This window comes from Scardinius erythrophthalmus (assembly GCF_964197995.2).
Source record: "Scardinius erythrophthalmus genome assembly, chromosome: 21".
NCBI classification, from domain to species: domain Eukaryota; kingdom Metazoa; phylum Chordata; class Actinopteri; order Cypriniformes; family Leuciscidae; genus Scardinius; species Scardinius erythrophthalmus.
The window spans coordinates 10,692,521-10,711,855 of NC_138241.1; the positions used below are offsets into that span (position 1 = coordinate 10,692,521).

General features: G+C 35.8%; 1 protein-coding gene across 1 annotated transcript in view; it reads left to right on the forward strand.

The window, feature by feature from the left end:
- The window catches only part of rps6ka2 (ribosomal protein S6 kinase, polypeptide 2), a gene marked incomplete at both ends in the record, with an annotated part of 67,670 nt that overhangs the window by 46,344 nt on the left and 1,991 nt on the right, over positions 1-19,335 (forward strand). Inside the window, 14 exons of the mRNA XM_081350909.1 lie at positions 367-404; positions 506-648; positions 3,017-3,087; positions 3,290-3,378; positions 4,838-4,902; positions 5,077-5,179; positions 5,550-5,680; positions 8,631-8,756; positions 8,942-9,031; positions 12,286-12,444; positions 13,042-13,203; positions 13,926-14,002; positions 15,643-15,760; positions 17,451-17,588. Of these exons, the coding sequence (XP_081207035.1) occupies positions 367-404; positions 506-648; positions 3,017-3,087; positions 3,290-3,378; positions 4,838-4,902; positions 5,077-5,179; positions 5,550-5,680; positions 8,631-8,756; positions 8,942-9,031; positions 12,286-12,444; positions 13,042-13,203; positions 13,926-14,002; positions 15,643-15,760; positions 17,451-17,588 (1,510 nt within the window). The remainder of the gene's footprint in view (positions 1-366; positions 405-505; positions 649-3,016; positions 3,088-3,289; positions 3,379-4,837; positions 4,903-5,076; positions 5,180-5,549; positions 5,681-8,630; positions 8,757-8,941; positions 9,032-12,285; positions 12,445-13,041; positions 13,204-13,925; positions 14,003-15,642; positions 15,761-17,450; positions 17,589-19,335) is intronic.

The following is a 19,335-nucleotide window of genomic DNA, read 5'->3' on the forward strand; positions in this document are numbered from 1 at the left end:
AGTGCAATCAAAAAGATCAAATTATTCATAATTCTGTATTATAATTCTTTCTTTGTGTTATTGAATATAATTCCTTATAAATATTTATTACTATATTAATATGGCAAGTTGTGACATTTCTGTGCATACAACTAACTCTTCATTTTATATAGCGCTTTTAACAATGTTTCTTTCTAAACATCTTTCTAAGATGTTAACATCTTTCTAAAGTGTTAAACATATTTCTAAGATGTTATTGATATACAGAGGTTTGTACTTTTGTAAAGAACTAGTAAATATCCTCTCTATCTCATTTTAATTCTGTAGCTGCTCTCTACACAGTTATATAAAAATGAAATGTAATCGACTGTTGCTTCACCTTCCCAGCATTCTCCTTGATGAAGAAGGCCACATAAAGATCACAGGTGAGCAGAATTTTGTTTATTTGCTTTCGCCACGGTCCAACATTTGCCATCGACGAAAGGGGCCATATGTTGATGGTTTAATATCTTCTCTGCTCTCTCAGATTTTGGCCTGAGCAAAGAGGCAATCGACCATGACAAACGAGCGTACTCGTTCTGTGGGACGATCGAGTACATGGCCCCAGAGGTTGTCAATAGACGAGGTCACACTCAAAGTGCTGACTGGTGGTCCTTTGGAGTCTTAATGGTAAGTGCCCTTGCAGATTGTGATCATAGACGGCTATGTGAGCACTGCAGTGTTTAAGTGTTGAACACGTGCAGCACTAGCCTAGGGATGAAGGATGTGGTCGTAGATCTGTGGGGTTCTCACAGCAAAATTAAGCACATTTCATTAGTGTTAGACTATGTTTTAATGTTATTTTAATGCATTAACTAGCTTTGCTATGCTGCTTTCCATTCAACTCAGAATGTCAAATTTTTACTTGAAAAGTTTTTTGTCACTTAAAGTGACAATTGAATAATGCACTGAAAACCAACTTTAATTTGTTACCCCCAGATTTATTAGTTTTTCTCTTTATATTTATGGTTTGGATCAAACCTTAAATTTGGATTTAATATTGATCAAAAATATTTATTTTCCCAAAGACAATACATTAATACACAGTAAAATGTTTATTTATTATAAAGTACATACCATACTTAATTAATATATTTTCTAAGATACAAGCCAAAATGTTATTAATATAGGTAAATCTTTTTTTATTTGCTTTTTTTGGGTTACTTTTCTGCAACTTAATTTTACCATAAATAACGGCTACATTAGCTATAATATGAAAGTAGAATTCAACAACAACAAAACAAATATTAGTCAATGTTTAAGTTATAAATAAAGACAACTTCGAAAACCATTTCGTTATTGTGAAGTATTTTTTAAATATACATAATAGTTTCTGTTATGCACTAAAAAAACAAGATAATTACTAAGCAAGAATGGTGCCCTCTGCCCAGTTAACATGAGGGTTGACAGAGCCAAGGATGCCCCAACACTATGGGCGACACCGGTGAGTCAAACAGGTAGAAAACCAGTTCTTTCCTGTGGTTGCCAGCTGTAATAAGACTCACCAGCGATGTGATGCGAGTGATAGTGACAGACGAGGATCAAAGCCAAATCAGTGAGCTGGACAGAAGACAGGGGAGAAAACAAGACAGATAAGTCTGATAAGAGATAAATCTGGTCACCTTATGTTAAGTAGGAATATCCTAAATCTGACTTTGAATGGAACACAGCATTAGCAAGAGTTGCTAAACTTAAAGTTAGCAATGAGTCTAAAAAATGATATATTGATTGGACACTTCCTCAATAGATAAAGGACTTCAGTGGATATCTGCTGCTGCACTGGGCCACAGATTTGTCTATTAATACCAATATTATTGCCTTAAGCTGTTGCCGGTAATTGCTTCTATATGAGGGTACGTCCCTTGAGAATTTCCATTTCCTCAGCAGCAAATGACTCGCAGCCATTGTTGGAACAAATAACTTTTGAAGAGGTGCACACTTATTATAAGTATCAAGAGCTCAGATGGATATGACACCTGACTTTAAAAAACAGTTAAAAGACAGTTAAAAGGAGTTTGAAATGTTTAAAAGTGAAATATGTCATTTCTGCTTAGCAGCCCCGACCAAATCTACCAATGGGGGCTAATTGAGCCATGCTAAGCAGCCAAACCTTGACCCATTGGGCTGACAAATCACAACTGGCTCAGCCAAAGGAGTGAGTTTTGAACAGGACAACCTGATGTTGGTGGCCTTTTGTGGTACAGAAATGACTGGAACCAATTGAAAAATTATTATTGGATTAAAAGTTCTACTTTGTTAACCATTTATAAACTGCATTATCGCACAGTTATAGGGCCCTATCTTGCACCCAGCGCAATTGACTTTGTACACCGACGCATGTATCATTCCTATTTTGCACCCGCGCAAAGCGCGCTTTTCCCTCCACAGAAGCACGTCGCTAAACTAGGGAATGAACTTGCGCTCCCTGGGCGGTTCAGCGCAAAAAAGGAGGCGTGTTCCGGCGCAAAGGTTCCTTCATGCTATTTTGCAGGTTTAGAAAACAATTGCGCCACTAACCAGGAAAAAATAGTTTAAAGTCAGTGGCGTGTTGCGCATGTTATTCATATGCTATTTTAAGGGCGCATGCTTGGCCATAATCAATGTAGCGTGACCCGCCCACAAAGTTACTTGCGCTTTGCGCTTTGACACTTGCGTTTCAGATCGTTAAAATAGGGCCCATAATCTGCAAAATGTGTATTGTGAAAAGCGCTATATAAATTTGACTTGATAAGCATGATTTGGACTAGTCTCAGTCGATGTTTTGTGGAATCTCACTTAAAAACTGCAGCCTATTTAACTAGCTGACTTCCAAATATCCTTGCCTTAAAATTAATTCACTCACATAAGCAATGTTACATAAGAGTAAGCATGCTGACTGGAGACAGGTTTGGATTTAGTATGCGCTGATATTGTGAAGCAGTGCTGAATACACAATTATTGTACCATCCGTAAATAAACCTGCTAGAGCAAAGCCTGATGCTTCTATTACTGTGCCTAGTTTGAAATGCTGACTGGATCCCTGCCATTTCAAGGCAAAGACCGCAAAGAGACCATGGCACTTATTCTCAAGTAAGAACTGTTGTTGTATTTGTGCATTATCTGAAAGGTTCTTTTTTTGTTTGTTTGTTTGTTTAAAGATTTGTGATAAATTGTCCTCATAAATGGATCTGTCAAGATGATTTGTGATGTTTGTGGCTGTGCATCAGTCTTATTTATTTTCAGAAATTAATAACAGATTAAAGGTTTTTTTTTTTTTTTTTTTTTTTTTCAGGGCAAAACTGGGCATGCCGCAGTTCCTTAGCCCTGAAGTCCAGAGTTTATTGCGGGCTCTCTTCAAAAGAAACCCTTCCAATAGATTAGGTAAGCTACCGTTCATAACTAAGAATATCAATATATTATTCACCTGCCCTCTATCCTTCCTCCAGAAGACCCTCTTAATCCAGCCATTGTAGTTTAGTAGTCTTAGTTTATCTATATTGGTTTGGTCTCCCAATCTGTTGTTCTGCTGAATGGTCATTCTTAAACCATTAAACTAGGCCAGCTAGCTGCCTAGGGGCCAGCTAAGACCAGCAAATCGCTGGTTTAAACTATTTCTCCAGCAGGGATAGTGTAAATAATATGAAATGCTTAGCTCAATAAATGTATCAGATGTTGGTCACAGTGATACCTCATTTAGTTGAACATAGTATTGTACATTGTTCTTATGACAGCAGCAGTGGGCATGAATCTCATTTTAGTCAGAGAAGATTTCCTGTGTGAATGACTGCAGTCAGACTTCCAGACGCTGCTGCTGAATGTTTGTCAAGCTGAGATTGAATTTAGCTGGGTGAATCGTATCCATAATTTATAAGGCAGAGATAAATGCCATAGAGACCCGATGTTGACCGTGGCTTAGTATTCTTCTGTCCCCGTTAAGGTGTATGCATCCAAATCAAGTCCCGACTCACTCGTGTATGACTATGACTACTAACATAGTATGAATGCTAAAAATGAAAGGGAACAATTTATATGCATGTTATTATGGAATAGTTAATGAGGTGGAATTGTGGAGCGCAACAGTAGGTTTCCAGAACCAAAAATCCTATTCATTTATTTTTAGCGATAGCATATATTATCTTTTCAGGAAATAAGGGGTAAGTTACCACTGGCCAGATATGCTTTTAAAAAACTTGTCTGTCTACGCAGTAGAAACATGCGGGGAACAGAGAAAACAGAGAAAGGGCTGTGGCATTCTCTTTAGCCAAAAACTTCACCACCTATGATGCACTTTGGCGCCACCCCCTGTCAATCCTACTGTCCATGGGTGGTAAAAATACAGTTAGTCTACATATACTACGACATTGCAACAATACAGCACTGGTTGAAAATTGTTGAACGTATTCTATACGTGATGAAATATGCTTCTGTAGTTATTTCAGCTTAATTTTCAAAACGTGTTAATTGTCAAATTCCTGCTGAAAACTACATTACCCATAGCCCTGAAGAGAGTTCCACCAATCAGAGAAGTCACTCTTGAGAATGGAAATCACAGCCAAAGGGGAGCTCAGCCATGACCACCGTCAACAGTGGAAGATGCTTTTGCAGCCAGATGTCAAGCTAACTGGGAAATGCAAGACATGTATCCCTTGGCTGTGCACTATAGCAAAGCATTTTTAGATTCCTATTTGTTGGGGGTTTAAAAGGTTAGCAACGTCAAGCAGAAGGGGAAACTGAGCTGTAGAGCTGTATTCAACAATTGTCTGACTCACAGATAGACTGATGTTTCATGGGAATCCCATCTGTTACCTGACTGGATGTTTGTCCTCATGTTGTTCTGCAGGCGCAGGACCTGATGGAGTGGAAGAAATCAAAAGGCATATATTTTTTGCAACAATTGACTGGAATGTAAGTATATATATATATATATATATATATATATATATATATATATATATATATATATATATATATATATATATATATATATATATATATATTAAACTCTTAGCATTAGCTTATGTGTCCTAAATGGTGTAAATCATGACCAGGCCATGGGCTGTCTGTCTTCTTGGTTAACAGAAGTTGTACAGACGAGAAATCAAACCTCCGTTCAAACCAGCAGTGGGCCGACCAGAGGACACCTTTCATTTTGATCCTGAGTTTACATCCCGCACACCGACAGGTGATGCAAATTGCAGTTGATTTTCAGATTAATACTCATTAATACTCAATATTCATTTGCCGTTTTATTTAAAGAATGTCTGGAAGAATACTTTAGAGTGTTTGCTTTTAAATGACAGATACAATGTGATAGACAGCGAGCTGGAAACTATTCTTACGTAACAGTCTGTGCCCTGCAAGCACAGGGAGAGTGCAAAAACAAATTAGAGTGAACTGAAACAGCAGAACCTGTTTACAAGAGCCCTCGGGTCCTGCCACTTAGTGCAAACTATTCATACTGCTCAGATGGGATCAATTGTGTGTTTCCATTCATAGATAGACTATGTCCTTGTTGCCTTTCTAAATATATTTTTCTCTGTATGTGTCCACAGACTCACCCGGTGTTCCAGCCAGCGCTAACGCACACCAGCTCTTCCGCGGCTTCAGCTTTGTGGCCTCTAACCTGGGTCAAGAACAACCTTTGGTCGAGATCAAGCAAATCTCTGTAAACCCCATTGTACAGGTGAGCAGGACTCTGATAATCGCTTTCTGGCAAGTTGTGGCAACCATCCACTACCCCATAACAAAATACTAAAAACTGCTCAAAAAAACCTTAACAATGACATAATGTTATTCTAAAAATCCTTCTAACTACCTTAGCAAAGTGTAGCAACAAAATGGCATTCAAATTACTTTAGCAATCTCAAAGCGGCATGTAAAAAAGAAAAACACTTAAAGTTCCCCTGTAGTAGTTATTGTGTTTAGTATACACAGTTCTATGAATATGCAAATTAGCCCCACCTCCACTCACTCACACCAGCTCAGAGATCCACTCGTTGAGGATCACACCTTGACCTGATTGGTTGCAAGGTAGTTTGTGATGTCAGGAACACCAGCGATTTCAAACTGTGTTTTTGAGACTGTCTTTAGTTCACTGCAGTTTTAAAGAGAAAATACTCAGCAGTGGTATGGACTTTGCACATGGTTTGTCTTAAAGCATATTAAAAACACAGCATAGACATATAAACAACATTAAAAGCTTGGATTTCACCACAGGGGAACTTTAAAATACTTAAGCAACCCTGGTAAAAAAACAAACCTATACCAAAATGTATTTAAAAAACATTCATTTCATACTAAGTATACTACAAATAACATATTTGCTGAGATATCACTTGATACATACTGATATAAATACTATAATTACAATTTAATTTGGAGTTATTTTTCACTAGGGAACTGTAGCAACATGTTAAAACAGACTCAAAAACTGCAGCAACTGCACTGCGACATGCAAAAAACACTTTGAATACCTTAGCAACTGAGCGACTCAAAATACCTCAGCAACTGCATAGCAGTGCCTTAGTAACCACCCACAACACTGGCAACAGTTTTGCACTGGCAAAACCACTTCCATTCCTTCAGAAAATGCACAAATTATGTTTCTTTGGTCATGATGATACAAGTGATGAGAACCAATCAATATTTCACTAAAGCATGCTGTGCTGTATTGACGGCTAGTCACTAACATACAGGAAATAACGCAGTCAGCCTAGCCAAAGTTGTTTTGCAGTTGATTCAGACCTATTCCTCCGGGAAGTACTGTTGTGTAGCACAGCACAAAAATGAGAAGAAAGAGACCCATGTTACATAATCTGAACTAATTCTGCCAGATGGTTCATACCTGAGGAGCTACTTTATTGAAGTGTCTGAGCTGACGTGGCAGTGACCGGAATGAGATGTATTGATTGGCGGGGACACACTGACACACGAGCAGATGTCTGTTCTGCAGTGCCATCATTCTGATCTGATGTGGCATCTGCCGAGCATACGATATTAACTTACTCTGATGGGGCTCATCAAGATGCATGAGTGCAGCTATTTGTGGAAGATTTCTAAACCTGTGCTGTGAATTGCTTTTGGTTTGGGGAGGCGTTTCGTTCACCTGAACATGCTGTTGATTATTTGCATATTTGACGTATATATGTCAGTTTCACATTTCACTTTTATCTCCATGCACTGTTACAAAGCATTGAAGACTAGATTTGTATTTCCCGAAGGAAAAGCAGTGCTTGCAAGGCAGCAAAAGAATAGTGTTAAAGTTTTTGGGAAGCTTTTTCATCCACAGGGTTTTAGAAACAGAGAGGTCCAAAAAGTGAGCGTGCTCAGAAAAAATGAGATTCCACTGAGAAATATATCTTAAAATTTGTCTAGAGGGCAAATTTTGGATAACAATAGCTTTAGCTTTTTTTGTCTGTGTCAGTGGAAAAAAGTACAGAAAAAAAGTGTTTAAAAATTCCTCAAAAGTGATTTAAAATTATTTTTAATTCTTTTGCTGAACTATCCCTTTACATTTTAAGCACAGACAAGCCATTGACCTATTAATATGCAGACACATGGGGATTTCTTGTCAAACAGAGAAAATTAAAGGAAGAAAGAAAAAAATAGTTAGCAAATATACAGTACTGTATATTATAGCAAACATATTTTAATACGCTAAATGACTGTACACTTAAGCCACTTTTTACCTGGTTCATTGTAGGTCTGAGGATTGTAAGTGAATTTACTGAAAGGCTATCAAGAAAGTGTAACAAAGTTGAAATGCTAAACAATTCATTCACAATATGCATACTTTCATTCTTAATCGTATGCCTAATATGCTGAAAACAGCTCCAAATGAGTTGTTTACATCCCTGGATATTACTGTTCAGTCACTGATGAGTGCTGTTAGACTGCTGATCAGCTCAGATGAGAAAGTCTTGGCATTTTATCTTCGCAGCACTATAGTACAGTTATTAGTAGGCAATTATTTCACAACTTTTATTATACACTGGATCCGGATCTCTGGGACCTCAGTGGTGGGAAAGGCCATCGTTTTTTCCATTAATTAATAAAAGAAGAGGCCAAACACAGTTTAGTATGTAAATGTTACAGTGATGTAATTGAACATTGTAACAAAGTCAATGGTACATTTTCAAATTATACATGGATGTCTGTACATTTACATTTTTCTAAAATACAAATGCAAACTCTTTTGGAAAAATAAGAGGTGTTATGTGTTGCTGAAAACCAGATGGTGAAATGTTCAGTCAATTTCAGATATATGGGGTGCTGTTAAAGATGTAGGCTGGTAAGTGAAAAGTTGTATGGTCAAACCCCTTCAAAGGAGATGTGAATTATCGTCATTGTGCCCTTGAGCAAGACATTTAACCTCAGGTTACTCCTGGAGGACAGTTATTGTGTGCTGTAAAGTTGCTTGGGGCTAAATCATCATCCACATTGAACACTGAAGCCACACTTAAAATGTTTGAATGCCACTGGGTTAGAATTCAATAAATCATCAATGAATAGACACGCTGTTCAAAATGAAGACACATTCTGGTTGTCAAAAGTTAGTGGAACATTAATGTAATGTTGTCATTTCATCACTGATATCAATTAAATGATCATTATTTTCATGTTTTATAATGCAGCAACTTCATGGCAACAACATTCATTTCACTGACGGCTATGAGTTGAAGGAGGATATCGGCGTTGGAGCGTATTCGGTCTGCAAACGCTGTGTTCACAGAATCACCAGTGTGGAGTATGCTGTTAAAGTAAGTATAAAATCTACTCTTTAAAAGCTCTTTGATTGACAAAACACACAGTGCAGAGTATTATTTAGTGAACAGCAGAGGCTGTTTCATGAGAGCCTCTTGATGGATTATCATATAGGACAGCATCATTCAGTGTCAGTCGAAGCTTTATCAGACACCGCTTTGACCAGCCCACTTCATTTCAGATTATTGACAGAGCCAAGAAGGACCCGTCTGAAGAGATTGAGATTCTTCTGCGATACGGCCAGCACCCAAACATCATTACTCTGAAAGATGTGAGTCACAATTTGAAAAAAGAAAGAAATGCTACTTTAGTTTTATGGAGACCCCCAACTAGTAGGAAACTGTTTTTGATCTTGTAATTTGTGCCCACAGTTTTGCAGTTTAAATTTAGTGTTTCTAAACTGCACTCATGTATTTTTACAATTTTTTTTACTTTTCTGTCTTTGGTTTATGTTGGATTGTAGATCTAAAGAAGATATATTATTTTATAAGAAGTTAATAGTGGATTATGGTTTCATAAAATGTAGTTTTCAATAATACATTTCAATTTTGCCCATTTTTATGTTTATTAAATAACTTGTAAATAAAAAACTCTAATTTACTATATATTTTATATAGTCAATCAAAAGGGTATGCATTAATGTCACTCCCCCTCAGCCAGAATAAGTTGCAAAACATCCTGCAACATGACTGGCTTTAATAGGGGAAACTGCAAAAACGTGTATCTGCTTAAATGAAAGGCATTTGGACTTGACAGTGATCCTTGCAACAACTAACCAAAGAACCAGTGGTCCATGGACATTTTTATGTACTTAATTTCGACACCAGGGGAAAATACATAAACTGTGAACGCTTGATCTGTTAGACAACACTATAAATACAATAGGTATATCTAAATCAGAATGATTACTTGTTTCATTGTTATATACACTGCCCGGCCAAAAAAAAAAAAAAAAACATCTAAATGGCCAAATGCTTAAGAGTCTATGACTGGATCATTATTGCAGTTGTTTTTATGTTTCTAGTAGTTATATGTTTGGCAAAAGTTCTTCTAACCCTAATTGATGGAGTGTGTAGCTTTTCATTTCTTAAACAACCATGTAGGAAGACACATCATGGCCATATTCCAGTATGACATTGTCAAGATTCATCAGGCTCAAATTGTGAAAGAATAGTTAGGAGGGAGCATGAAGAATCATTTTCACACATTTTTTTTTTTTTTTTTTTTTTGCCATTTTATCATCATATCGTCCAGCCTTGGCTATGACTTTCTGTAAAGCTTCTTGGAAACGATGTGTATTGTGAAGCGTTATACAATTAAGTTTGACTTGACTTGATACTTGTTCGCACTTCAAGACAGGATTTGTTGCCGAAATTAAAGTGACGAGGACATCAATGAATACTCTGGTTGTTTCAATATATTTTGTGGAAACTTTTAAAGTTATCTGGATAGCTGTCCGCTGTTATTGTCAGGCAGACGATACAGAGTTCTGCTGTGTAAACTGAATCCCTTTTAGAAGTTCTTTGTGCTCCTATCTTTTTATCTATCCATCTAAACTTGTTTTGTAAGGAAAACTGGGTTTGTCTATGTTATCTAACCATCCCCGTTTGTAGAACACAATGCTCATCATAATGTCTGTTTTTTAATACATGCTGACCAAAACTTTAAAGTTATGCAGAATGTAAGATGGTAAATATTGAATTGATGAGTTGTCAATACATTATATAACCTTAGGTATGGTTTTATCACAAAATGCAATATATTTGACACAAAACGGTAACTGCAAATTCACGTTTCACTGCCTGGAGTTCAGTTGTTTCTTGCATTTGCTGATCCATTTGTTACTCTTTTCTGTTGCATTCGGCAGTCTGTAAAAATATAGCTCCGATCACTTTTTTGAATCTATTTGTACAGTCAATTGTACAGCTCTTTCCCATTTTAGATTTTTTTGTGTGCTTTCACTGCATTCAACCTGAACACCAAAGCTGCCACTCCGTCTTTTTGCCTCTCAGTGGGTGTAACCGCAGTGACTCCGCCTACTGTGACATCATGTGCATACCCTCTATAGATTCCAATTTTGATATCAATATTTAATCACACTTTAGATTAGGGTCCAATTCTCACTATTAACTATGACTTTTGCCTCAGTAAATTCCTAATTACTGTTTATTAATAGTTAGTAAGGTAGTTGTTAAGTTTGGGTATTGGACAAGGTTAAGGGATGTTGAATATGGCCATGCAGAATAACCATTAAAGGGTTAGTTCACCCAAAAATGAAATCTCTGTCAGTAATTACTCACCCTCATGTTGTTCCAACCGCGTAAGACTTTCGTTCATCTTCGGAACACAAATTAAGATATTTTTGATTAAATCTGAGAGTTGTCTCACTCCTCCATAGGCTTTCAGAGGTACCGAAACTTGCTGGCCCAGAAAAGTTATTAAAGAGATCGTTAATATAGTCCAAGTGACTACAGTGGCTTAATCCTAAGTATATCAAGCGACGATAATACTTTTTGTGTGCAAAAACAAACAAAAATAACAACTTTATTCCACTATTCATTTCCTTCTCTCTGGGCCTCGTAGTGTTAAAGCGTAGCGTGTCTGTGTTGCACGTCACCACGCATCACACACATGACCCGCTTCGGCCAATTGTGAGCCTACGTGGTGACGTGTAACACAGACGCGCTACGCAAAAACACTACGTGAACCAACTAGAGGCCCAGAGAGAAGGAAATGAATAGTGGAATAAAGATGTTACTTTTGTTTGTTTTTGCGCACAAAAAGTATTATCGTCGCTTGATATACTTAGGATTAAGCCACTGTAGTCACTTGGACTATATTAACGATCTCTTTAATAACTTTTCTGGGCCAGCAAGTTTCGGTCCCTCTGAAAGCCTATGGAGGAGTGAGACAACTCTCAGATTTAATCAAAATATCTTAATTTATGTTCCGAAGATGAACGAAGGTCTTACGCAGTTGGAACAACATGAGGGTGAGTAATTACTGACAGAATTTTCATTTTTGGGTGAACTAACCCTTTAATATGTGATTTATAAGTACTAATAAACAGCCAATATCCTAGTAATATGCATGCTAATAACCAACTATAGTGATAATTGGACCCTAAACTAAAGTGTTACCCGATAATAATTTTCATAAAGTTAGGTCTAAAAATTGTGTGATTAGCTTGGAGAGACCCTTTAGTTTAAAATAAATAAATAGGAAATAAATAGACATAATTAGTCCAAATTAGCTAATTGACTAATGAAACTCCTCTGTTGTGTGTTGAAAATCAATTTTAAAATCTCGGACGGAAAGGAATTCAGAATTTTACAAAACACTGTAGCCCACTAACATAATTTGAAAGGTTTTGTTTTGTTTTTGTTTTTTTACCAAGTTAACCTGCATTACTATTGAGCAAATGTCACCAGATCTTTTGTGGTTAGATAAGCTCATGTCTGTGAGTGAGAGCTGCATCAGTGCACTGTGATGGAGAGAGTGAGTGTGTTGTGCTGTGTGCTGCAGGTCTATGATGACGGCAAGTTTGTGTATCTGGTGATGGAGCTGATGAGAGGAGGAGAGCTGCTGGACCGGATCCTGCGGCAGAAGTGCTTCTCAGAGCGGGAGACCTCAGCCGTGCTCTGCACCATCACCAAGACTGTGGAGTATCTACATTCACAGGGGGTCAGTTTGTGTGATCACAGGGGACACTAAGGGCCCTATTTTAAGGATCTAAGCTCATGGTCTAAAGCACACAGCGCAAGTGCACTTAGAATAATGGTCGCCAGACGCATGGTCTAAAAGGGTTGTCTCTATTCTCATAATGAGTAATGGGTGTGTTTTGGGCATAAAGTGCAATAAACCAATCAGAGTCTCATCTCCCATTCCCTTCAAAAGCCAGTTGTGCTCGGGCCATGGCGGATTCACTATTTACATGACGGAATTTGCTATCTATCTCAGTTCCTCAAAATCCAACAATGCGCCAGAACACACCTCGTTTTCAGACCAGCACGCCCATGGGCGCACAAATGAGCGCATTTGCTATTTAAACAACTTGGCGCAGGACGTGACAATTATAACTGCGTCGGGCTGAAACTAGCAAAAAACACATGCATTGTCGCTGCCTTGCGCCGGGTATGATAGGGCCCTAAATAGTTAGTTGTTCAGTTGCTATGGTAAATGTACAATAAAAGTTCTAATTCAACAAATTACACACATTTTGTTCACTTTTAAGTCACATTGTAGCATTTACTGCATCATTGTTTCTACTTCTGTGTTCAGGTTGTGCATCGAGACTTGAAGCCCAGTAACATCCTGTATGTCGATGAAACAGGCGACCCAGAGTCCATCAGAATCTGTGATTTTGGCTTTGCCAAACAGTTGAGGGCTGAAAATGGTCTGCTCATGACACCGTGCTACACTGCAAACTTTGTGGCTCCAGAGGTACTTTTGGATCCATTTTTCTTTTTCTGTGCTGTTATGATTTATTCATCTAAAAAAAACCTGCATTTTTCAATTTTTGTAAATGTCATACACATTTAACCCTTAAATTATTTAATTATAAATTAGTTATCCCTCTAGTGCTCTTTGGTCATTTTTGATCGAATTTTTTTAATTATTATTCTTATAAATGGCATGAAACTTGGTAAAGGTTTTATTGAAACAAGATGACAGAAGTACATTTTTTTGTGCATTTTTCGTAACAATAAACTTTTTTTAAAGTTCACTTTTTCAATCTTTCACTTTAGCAATAATCTGCCAAGTGTCTTCTTTAAAAAGAGACCAAACTTAAGTCTGTGCTTTTATGATGTATGAGTGTTTATAAGATTTATGAGAGTTTAAGTTAAATACAATTTTCAGATCTATGCTCAAAATCTATGCTAAACTCAAAAAGATACTGTAAATGGATTATAACTACTGCATAAATATAACTTAGTACCATAAATCCCCTAAAATAAAACTAAAATACCGAACTATAATATAGTACATTCATTTAATAAAAAATTAAATTAAAAAAAACAACAAAGCAGTGATTATTAGGGGTCAGGGTTAAAATAACAATTGTGTATGTGTATTGTTTAAACATTGAAAATATGTTGTATGTGTGTTTTTTTATGATCTGTTTATGAGATTATGAGACAACAACAAACCTGTGATTCATACAGGTCCTGAAGAAACAGGGATATGATGCCGCCTGTGATATCTGGAGTCTGGGAATCTTACTCTACACCATGTTGGCAGGGTAAGTTGAGTCTTAACTGGATATATCTTATATATTACATATAAACTAAAGTTCAAAAGTTTGCGGTCAGTAAGATCTTTTTTTATTATTATTTAAATATATATATATATATATATATACTCATACATATATATGAATTGATCAAAAGTGACAGTAAAGACATTTAAATTGTTACAAAAAAAATCTATTTAAAATAAATCAGTTGTGACTTGCAGTTGTGATAATAATAATAAATGTTACTTGAGCGCTAAATCAGCATATTAGAATGATTTCTGAAGTGTGACAAGGAAGACTGGAGTAATGATGCTGAAAATTCAGCTTTGCTACCACAAAAATAAATTACATTTTAAAATCATTTTAATAATATTTGACAATATACAGACAATATGTTTGTTCAAAGAAATGCAGCTTTGGTGAGCATAAGAAACTTCTTTCAAAAACATCTTATAAATCTTACTAGTCCCAAAGTTTTGAACAGTAGTGTATGAAGTATAAATATACTGTATAATCACTACAAGGCAAAAGTTTGCAAACATTTGACTGCATTTTTGTTTCTTATGATATGAAAACCTTCAGGTCTAATTAGTTTTATTGACAAATATAAATCGTATCTACATATGTTTTGAAATAAACTACACAGTAGTTTAAAAAAGACAATTAAATAGCAGAGATAATGAAGGAGAAGGAGTCATTGTTTAGCATACATGTGAATCTTCAATAGTGTTAAAAAAAAAGCATCCCAAAATGCACCTCATCTACCCCAGCAGAGCTGGAATCTAGAAAAAGATTGCAGAAGCTCGATGATGAAATATTTGATTTGTTTTTGCGGTAATTACATAATTCCCATGTGACTATTTTGTGACCTTTCATATTTTATTCTAATATGTGGAAAAATAGTAATAATAAAGAATAAGTAGCTGTACCCAAACCGGATAACAATTTTACACTACAGTATAGTTCAAAAGTAGTTGAAAGAAAACCACTCCTAGTAAAATTATAATAATAAAAAAAACCTTCACCACCATCCTCACATAAGTCCATTATACTTGATTGATCTACAGTAATCTAACGGCCGAATGCACCCATTCATGTTTAATAATCTAAATATGAACAGATTCTATTTGTTGCTCTAAATGAACTGAGAGTATTCATCTAGGCATGCTATATGTAAGCATGCCTCTTTCTACCATCAATAAAAATCATCTACCCACATGACCTAGGAGCACAGCCTTCGTTTTCTACAAAATTATGAGTGACTTATCAACACAAACAGATCAAAACCCTATGTAGAGCATCTTCCCCCATTGCCCGGATGAGGGGATTACTAGGTAAGCCGGGTCGAGTCACAGAGTAATTGTTCTGAACAAAATGCTAGAGCTATCAGAAGCCAAGAAGCACTCTCAATTTAATGTTCCTGACTATGGATTGAGCTTTAAACCTCTGTGTAATCAGAACATTTGAAAAAAAAAGAAAGAAAAAAAAAATCATCTTGCTCTTCCAACCTAGCCATATGTGTTCGCTAAAAATAACTCAGTGGAAATGGGGGTATTAAAATGTTTCTTTCTCTTCTCACCCTTTCTCTGAAAGGGCACATTCACAAGTTGTTTCACACACTCAGCAGCACTCAATCTGTCCCACAGTTTCACGCCCTTTGCTAACGGCCCTGACGACACACCGGAGGAGATCTTGGCTCGCATTGGGAGTGGGAAGTTTGCCCTCTCAGGAGGCAACTGGGACACAGTGTCTGACGCAGCCAAGGTCAGCTTGCGCATGTTCTACATGTTTGATTGGGCCTGGGCAATATATACTATATATATATACAGTATATAGCCCATAAACCAAAATGAGCATCTCAATATTATTCTGCCTTTTGACTATATTCAATATGTTTGTTAATGACATTATTTTTGTTGTTTAATACAAGAAGTAAAATAATCAAGGCATGTGTTTCACACTTCTTTTCACTAAATGAACATAAGTAACACTTGTAATCATTTTTAGATTTATACTACCTGTCAAAAGTTTGGAATGATTAAGATTTTTGTAATGGTAAAAAAAAAACAATATTGTGAAAAATTATTACAATTTAAAATAACTGTTTTCTATTTGAATGTATTTCCAAATGCAATTTATTCCTGTTTTTAGCCAGTCTTCAGAGTCACTCGATCCTTCGGAAATCATTCTAATGTGCTGATTTGGCGCTCAAGAAACATTTCTTATTGTTTAACAATGTCGATATCAGTTTTTACTGCTTAATATTTCTGTATAAACCATGATACACTACCATTTAAAAGTTTAGGGTAAGATTAAAAAGATAAAGAAATGAATACTATTATTCAAAAAGGACTGTATAAAAGTGTATCACGGTTTCCACAAAAATATTAAGCAGCAAAAATGTTTTCGTTATTAGAAACATTGTTAATAATTGAGTACCAAAAGTAATTGATAAGAATTACATTTTCATTTTCAAAACAATTATTTAAAACTTTAGTAATATTTCACAATATTGCTGTTTTTACTTAACTGTAAAATGATTCTCAAAATTAATGCTTTTAACTGTATTTTTGATTAAATACTGTAATTATTCAAAACTTTTGACTGGTAACCAAGAGTCTATCAACATTACTGTTCACAGTAATAGACATCATGTTATTTAGGCAATGTAAATGCAATAAAAGCCATGCAGGATGTCCATGATCATTTTTGAGCGATGACCCAAAAATAATTTTTAATTGTTTTATTGAATTTGATTTGAATTGATTTACAGAAATTAACTTAACCTATCAACTCAACTCAATACAGTAAAGTTTAATTAGTTAGCATTAGTTAACTACTTTAACATGAATTAAGAATAAACAAAACTTCTAATGCATTTCTTAATATAAATGAATGTTAATTTCAACATTTACTTATACATTATTAAAATCAAAAGCTCTGTTTATTAACATTAGTTAATGCACTGTGAACTAACATGAACAAACAACGAACGACTGTATTTTTATTAACTAACATTAACAAAGATTAAAGTCTTGATTTGAAACAATCAGTATTGTAGAAAGCACTATATAAATAAAGGTGACTTGACTTGACAAGGTAGTTTGTGACGTTAGAAACACCAGCGATTTTAAACTGTCTTTGACTGAGACTGCAGTTTTAAAGAGAAAATACTCAGCAATGTGGACGCAACTCATGAAATTGCACATGGTTTGTCCTAAAGCATATTAAAAACACCACATAGACATATAAACAACATAAACTTGATTTTCACCACAGGGGGACTTTAATAAATACTGTAACAAATGTTGTTCATACGTTATGTTAACTAATGAAACCTTATTGTAAAGTGTTACCATCAACTCTTATTAAACCATATTGAGATGGTACATAAATGCCTCAGAAAAAAAAAAATAGTAATACTTTTTCTTTTTTTTGTGTGATCTTTGAACAGGACATTGTTACTAAAATGCTACACGTTGACCCTCATCAGCGGCTGACGGCACCTCTTGTCCTCAGACATCCCTGGATAGTGAACCGTGATGAGTTATCTCAGAGCCAGCTGATCAGACAGGACGTGCAACTGGTGAAGGTACAGTTCCTGTGACTATCATCCCGTCTCTGCTCTCCGCTATCAAAGAGCAATACTGACACCTCATGTTTTCCTGTGAAACTGCATCTGTGCCACTTCAAACAAACACACTTATACAAACAAATTAATAGTTCTTTTGACTTGGAATTGGAAAGGAAATAAACAATTCTGGTGACCATTATAATCCTTAATGATACCTGATATTCTGGAGTCATAACTACACTACAGAAAAATATTATTGTGAAAAAAAACTTTTTTTTTTTTTTTTGAGAAATACAGAAATCGAAATATGAATGATATCACATAAAGTAATTTGTTTTTAAATGTAATTTATTTATGTGATGACAAAATAGAATATGCATCAGCCATTATTCAGTGTCACATGATACTTCAGAAATCATTCTAATATGCTGATTTGCTGCTCAGTATTATTGTTGAGATATTGAGCGAATTCCAAGCGGAAGCGAGCATCCCTATGCCCTACTCTGAAGAGCAGCCCTTGAAGCCCTTTAAAACCTGTTAACCGTTGCCAGAGCGCGGGCGCACTGAAGCGGTTTTTTTTATAAATAGTTCAAAGTTACTATCAGATTTAATGTTATACCTTGACAAACTATACATCATTACAAAGATATAAGACTCAAGTTTCAGAATTTGACCACTATTGTATTCTGAGAAACTTATAGCGACAGTTATTTCTTAATTTGTGTCAGGAGTTATGAAATGAAAAAATGAGTCGATACCTTTGATATGAATTATGCGCGTCAGCCGCTTTCATTCATAAAAAAACTCCCGTGCCGTCGTCATGACAGCGATACACAAAACAACGTCCTTCCGGGCTTTTAGCTAAAAAATGTGCAGATTTGGAGAAATATTGATATATTCTCATAGGTTTACATCAGATTTCTATAGACAGGAATAATATTTATTGAATTTATACCCAAATGCGTCGATGTAATCATTATGAGCGTTTGTATACTCTGTTAATGCGTTTTCAATTCATACCAATAGCATGAGGGCGCCCTCGCCGCCCTGTGCACAGTATTAGAACATGAAGAAGTGCCATAATCATGTGACAATCCAGGAAGCCTCGAACACACACACAGCTAACAACAGATCGCGCTGTAACATGGAGAAACAGTCGTTTTGAAGACAATAAACATGTTTGCTATGATATTTGAGTTACTTGTGTTTTTCAATCCATGCCAGGTATTTCCATAATAATAGATTATATTTATAATGTAATGCTAATCTATATAGACTATCATTGTGCAGAACAGTATACAATAGTATATTTTCTGTCTGATTTTTTTATCTGAAGCCAAATTAGATCACAGAAAATTATTTAAAATACTCGATTTGCTTTATAAAGTAAGTTTATAAGCACAAACATAGTTTTAATCTCATAAATTGTCGTGTATTGATGGTGTGCTAAGCTAACATGCTAGCTAGCCCTAGGTGCACCTGCCACCTAGAAGTTATATTTTTATTATTTTTTGAACGCTTACTGAAATGTTTCTTTATTCAAGAAATGCATTTAAAACAGTTTAGAATGTAAGGGTGAACTTTGAGAAAATAAATTAGTGACTGAAACCATATGAATAGCATGTGAATAGCCAGTCGTTAGTAACTAATGCAGACAAAAGAAATGCATATTTAGAGCCATAACCTGGCTGGAGAGGTGTGAATGTGTGCAGGGGGAGACTGAGACTGAATGGGGCTCGTTTGCACCACAAAACAATAAAGACAA